The sequence below is a fragment of the Chanodichthys erythropterus genome, chromosome 3 (genome assembly GCF_024489055.1).
Source record: "Chanodichthys erythropterus isolate Z2021 chromosome 3, ASM2448905v1, whole genome shotgun sequence".
Classification (NCBI taxonomy): domain Eukaryota; kingdom Metazoa; phylum Chordata; class Actinopteri; order Cypriniformes; family Xenocyprididae; genus Chanodichthys; species Chanodichthys erythropterus.
Genome location: NC_090223.1, coordinates 51,830,856 through 51,836,371, shown reverse-complemented (window position 1 = coordinate 51,836,371; position 5,516 = coordinate 51,830,856). Strand labels below are relative to the sequence as shown.

The window sequence follows — 5,516 nt, the reverse complement described above, 5'->3', positions numbered from 1 at the left end:
AAATGATGATTGGTGTGGATTGTGCATGTGACTGGCAGGGAGGATTATGGGAAATGTAGTCCAGGAACTGACAGAAATCGTGACAGTCCTCACTGTAAAAAAAAAAAAAAATATATATATATATATATATATATATATATATATATATATATATTGTTGCCTTAAATTAAGTACAATGAACTTGAATGAAAAATTTTGAAGTTAAAACATATTTTGATAAGTTAAAAACGTTCATTGTCATGATTTGATCATATAATTTTTACGGATTATACATTTAACTGTAGTGTGTTATTCGATATTACTTTAAAATTTAATACATTTTAAATAACTAAATTGCTAAACTTCATCATTACATACAAGTCTATTTTAGTTTAGCATACATGCTAGACAGTACAATTGGCTGACATTTTAAATTTCAAAGACAATAGGATTATGAAATTACATATAAAGAGCCTACTTAAAGGTGCCCTAGTGTCATGAATGGGAGGCTCAGGCAGGAGATCCAAGTGCAGCGTTTTATTTACAGTGAGAATGGCCGTACAGGCAGAGTCAATCAGGAACAAACAGGAGCAGCAAAGGACAGGCAGGGTCGTAGTCAGGGTACAGGCGGTAGATCAAAAGGCAGGCAGATATCACTCACAGAACGGTATACAAAACACAGGTCAGGACAGGCAGCAATGGATCAACAGCGGGTAACAGGCAGGAACAATAACAATAAACAGACCGGATATAAACGCTTGTAATTGTAACAGGAGTTAGCAATACTTCGCGGTGAGGTGGTGTGAGTGGAAGTCCTTTATAGTTGGTGTGATGTGAACATGTGATTGACGGAGGATTGTGGGAAGTGTAGTCCGGGAACTGACAGGAGCAGACGGTGATCATGACATAATGCCCCCCTCCCGGAAGGCGCGTCCTCGCGGCGTAAACGGAACAGCTAGGGAGGGGGGGTGGGTGCATTGGAGATCTAAATCGTAGCTGGGAACGAATCTCCAATGCAGGTTCCAGGAATTTGGGCAGCCACGGTGGGTCAGGAGCCTCGGGCAGCCACGGCAGGTCATATGGCTCAGGCAGTCACGGCAGGTCAGGGGTGTCAGGGAGCCACGGCGGGTCCGGGGCCTTGGGCAGCCACAGCAGGTCAGGTGGTTCAGGCAACCACGGCAGGTCAGAGTCCATAGGAGACCCCAGCGGGTCAGAGTCCATAGGAGACCCCAGCGGGTCAGAGTCCATAGGTGACCCCAGCGGGTCAGAGTCCATAGGTGACCCCAGCGGGTCAGAGTCCATAGGAGACCCCAGCGGGTCAGAGTCCATAGATGACCCCAGCGGGTCAGAGTGCATTGATGGCCATAATATATAGCAGTTCTAAGATGGCCATAACAGTTCAGAGGCCCTTAACAGCCAAGGTTGAGCAGGATCCCCACCCACAAGTTCCCCACCCTCAGGTACACTGCCCCCCCCCCAAAAAAAAGTTCTTGGGGATTTCAGCGGGGCCCGTAGCAGGTTCGTGGGCAAGGAGTTCGGGTGGCGCCGGCAGGGCCAGGCGTGTGGGTGAAGCCGGCAGGGCAAGACACCTGAGTGGCGCTGGCAGCGCAAGGAGTTTGAGTGGCGCTGGCAGGGCTGGAAGCTGGAATGGAGCTGGCAGTGCTAGGCGCTTGGATGGCGCTGGCAGGGCTAGGAGCTTGGGTGGCGCTGGCAGGGCTGGAAGCTTGAATGACGCTGGCAGGGCTAGGCGCTTGGATGGCGCTGGCAGGGCTGGAAGCGTGGGTGGTGCCGACAGGGCCAGGTGCTTGGGTGGCGCCGGCAGGGCAAGGTGCTTGGGTGGTGCCGGCAGGGCAAGGTGCTTGGGTGGTACCGACAGAGCAAAGTGGTCGGGCAGCGCTGGCAGGGCGAGGAGCTCGGGTGTAAGAAGGGGAAGAATAGAAGGAGCCTTCTTCTTCCTCCTCCTCCTCTTCCGAGGATGAGGCGATGGTTTACCGGTTGGAGCGTGTTCAGGAGCAGACTCACTGGTTGAAGCAGGTTCTGGAGTGGACTCAATGGCTGGAACGCCCCCCACATCCTTGAGCACTGCAGGGGCGGCCATCTTGCCCGTGGGCACTGGCAAAGCAGCCATCTTGTCCAGGGCGCCTGAGTCCATAGCAACCGGCGAACTTGAGAGCGTTGCAACCGGCGAACCTGCGTGCAAAGCGTCCGGCAGGCTTGAGTGCGAAGTGGCCGGCTGGCTTGAGTGCGAAGCGGCCACCGGGCTTGAGAGCAAAGCGGCCGGCGGAGACTTGGGGATGCCAGCTGCTCGGACTGTAGTCAGTGGAGGATCATTCATGCTGGAACGCAATCCTCTTCGCTCTCGGACAGGACCAGCGACGTGACGTGATACTGGACGTTCAGTGGGGACATGACGTCACTGTGGGCGATCAACGGAGACGTGACGTTGCTCTGGGCGATCAGCGGAGACGTGGCGTTGCTCTGGGCGATCAGCGGACACGTGACATTGCTATGGGCGATCAGCGGACACGTGACGTTGCTCTGGGCGATCAGCGGAGACGTGACGTTGCTCTGGGCGATCAGCGGACACGTGACGTTGCTATGGGCGATCAGCGGACACGTGACGTTGCTCTGGGCGATCAGCGGAGATGTGACGTTGCTCTGGGCAATCAGCGGAGACGTGATGAGGCGTTGTAGCATCCGCCATTTTATGTGCGCAGTCTTTAGCGGCCGCCATTATGTGGTTCAGTATGGTGTCGCGTTCCTCCGCGACCCCCACAGTAAAAGTTGAACCAACTGTGAGCAGAGCAAAGTCCAGGAATTCCACGAACGACCCTCGGGGACCATTGGTGAGTACATAATCCTTAAGTGGTTAATTTAATCCATAAATAAAGAAGTCTATGAGGGCATAGTCTGGCAAATCAGATAAATGAGCAAACTCCAGAAACTTTTGAATATGTGCCTCGAGGGTACTGCTACCTTGATGTAGGTTGATGAGGCACCATGCTGGGTCCATGCTGAGACTGGAAACGCTCGTGGGAGCTGCTGGATCGTAGATGGCGAAGTATTCTGTCATGAATGGGAGGCTCAGGCAGGAGATCCAAGTGCAGCGTTTTATTTACAGTGAAAATGGTCGTACAGGCAGAGTCAATCAGGAACAAACAGGAGCAGCAAAGGACAGGCAGGGTCGTAGTCAGGGTACAGGCAGTAGATCAAAAGGCAGGCAGATATCACTCACAGAACGGTATACAAAACACAGGTCAGGACAGTCAGCAATGGATCAACAGCGGGTAACAGGCAGGAACAATAACAATAAATAGACCGGATATAAACGCTTGGAATTGTAAAAGGAGTTAGCAATACTTCGCGGTGAGGTGGTGTGAGTGGAAGTCCTTTATAGTCCTGTTAATGAGCTGGGTGTGGTGATCAGTGTGGTGTGCTAGGGTGGATGTGGCAACAGGTGATTGGTGTGATGTGAACATGTGATTGACGGAGGATTGTGGGAAGTGTAGTCCAGGAACTGACAGGAGCAGACGGTGATCATGACACCTAGAATCAGAATTTGAATTTACCTCGGCATAGTTAAATAACAAGAGTTTAGTACATGGAAAAGACATACATTGAATTTCAAACTCCATTGTTTCCTCCTTCTTATGTAAATCTCATTTGTTTAAAAGACTTCCGGAAAACACTCGGATCTCAACATAACACAGATTGTTACGTACAGTAACAGTCGGGATCATTAATATGTATGACCCCAATATATGCATAATGCCAGCCCATTCGGCGCATTAGACAAGGAAAGGCAGTATTAACGTCTGGATCTGTGCACAGACAAGGTAAGCAAGCAAGAACAACAGCGAAAAATGGCAGATGGAGCGATAATAACTGACATGATCCATGATAACATGATATTTTTAGTGATATTTGTAAATTGTCTTTCTAAATGTTTCATTAGCATGTTGCTAATATACTGTTAAATGTGGTTAAAGTTACCATTGTTTCTTACTGTATTCACGGAGACGAGACTCGTTGCTATTTTCATTTTTAAACGTGCAGTCTGTATAATGCATAAACACAACTTCATTCTTTATAAATCTCTCCAACAGTGTGTAATGTTAGCTTTAGCCACAGAGCACAGCCTCAAACTCACACAGAATCAAACGTAACCATCTAAATAAATACTTTATTTACGAATATCTTGTAAAGATCCATTTGAGGGTTATATTAGCTGTGTGAACTTTGTTTATGCGATGTGTATATATAGTCGAGAGCTCGTGGGGCAGAGGGAACTCTCTTAAAGGGGCCGTGCTGAAAAAATCATTGCATAGTTAATGATGCCCCAAAATAGGCAGTTAAAAAAAAATTATAAAAAAAAATCTATGGGGTATTTTGAGCTAAAACTTCACAGACACATTCAAGGGGGCACCTTAGACTTATATTACATCTTGTAAAAAAACAATCTAGGGCACCTTTAAGTCCCATTTAAGTGGGTCAAAATCATTCAGAAATTCAACTAACTGCTTTTAGTATAAATGTAACCTGTACATTACATTCAGTTCACATTTATTTCAGTAATACGTACTCTTATTAAAAGTAGCTAAAGTGTACTTTTTCCACGAGGGATGCCTTTAACTTTGGTGAAATGTGTTAAACAGACCCACAGAAAGTACTACATTAGTGTTAGCTGGAAACTTATTTAAATTAGCCAGAATATTTAATGAAAGATAGACTAAAACACTGACACTGCCCAACATTTCTGTTTCACAAAATCTTTGAAATCATTTAAATGCACTGAATTTGTAATTTCAGAGTCTTTTGAAGTGTTCCAAGAAGAAGGAGTTTGTAGGGTGTTTTGACAGATTGTTGGATGTTATTCCACGATGTCCAATAATGTTGAAATGCTTCCTTTTTGCCCTTTAGCTTCACGTGGGCTACATTTACACAGCCACACAATACAGTTGTCATGCTTGGAGTGCTAAATATGGATCTCTCCACACTGATCAAACACTGACTGTGTGAATAGTCTTTGATTATCTAAGTTTTGTCAGAGTTTTGCAAAAGGATGTAATCTGTTCTCTCATTTTTTCAATTAACTGTTTCATTTTGAACCCGTCATCCCCCACTGAGATTTACTGTCAAATTTACGCCATTTTCTTTCCCTTGTTATACATAATTCATCCTAATTTATTGATCTTAAAAGTTATAGTGCACAGCGTTCAGCTTCTTTTTAAAACACCCCTGCTCTGTTTCAAGCCCTGTTTGCTTTTTTCCATCTTAGATTTTTTTGTAATGCAGATCACATACCCTGACACTAAATCTCTGTGGACTTTCTCTATGGCCTGTCAAATATCTCACAGTTAATACACCCCTCAACTATTGTTCCTCACAGTTTGTGAGTGCGCTAGTTAGAGTGTGTGTCCAGTGGAGCCTGCTGTGAGGAGCTGTGCAGATGGAGTTTATCCCAGTGCTGGAGGGGGTCTGTATGAAAGCATTGCCCTGTCTTTCAGCATCACTCCTCCCTGCATGGGCACAAAGCT

The 5,516-nt window shown here is 46.6% G+C and overlaps 1 protein-coding gene across 1 annotated transcript; it reads right to left on the bottom strand.

The window, feature by feature from the left end:
* Window positions 1-1,071: 1,071 nt before the first annotated feature.
* Window positions 1,072-2,314, bottom strand: LOC137004840 (uncharacterized). The gene is made up of 2 exons (XM_067365499.1): window positions 1,643-2,314; window positions 1,072-1,359 (listed from the first exon to the last, which is right to left on the bottom strand). The coding sequence occupies exons 1-2, from the start codon at window positions 2,312-2,314 to the stop codon at window positions 1,072-1,074; spliced, it is 960 nt and encodes a 319-aa protein (XP_067221600.1).
* Between the last annotated feature and the right edge of the window lie 3,202 nt (window positions 2,315-5,516).

What these genes read in the sequence shown, in the direction of transcription:
- LOC137004840 (XM_067365499.1), bottom strand. Translation starts at nt 2,314, where the DNA reads ATGAATGATCCTCCACTGACTACAGTCCGAGCAGCTGGCATCCCCAAG. An exon ending in CAGCGCCATCCAAGCGCCTA is followed by an intron (nt 1,360 to 1,642) that starts GCACTGCCAGCT and finishes TGGCCATCTTAG; the next exon opens with AACTGCTATATATTATGGCC.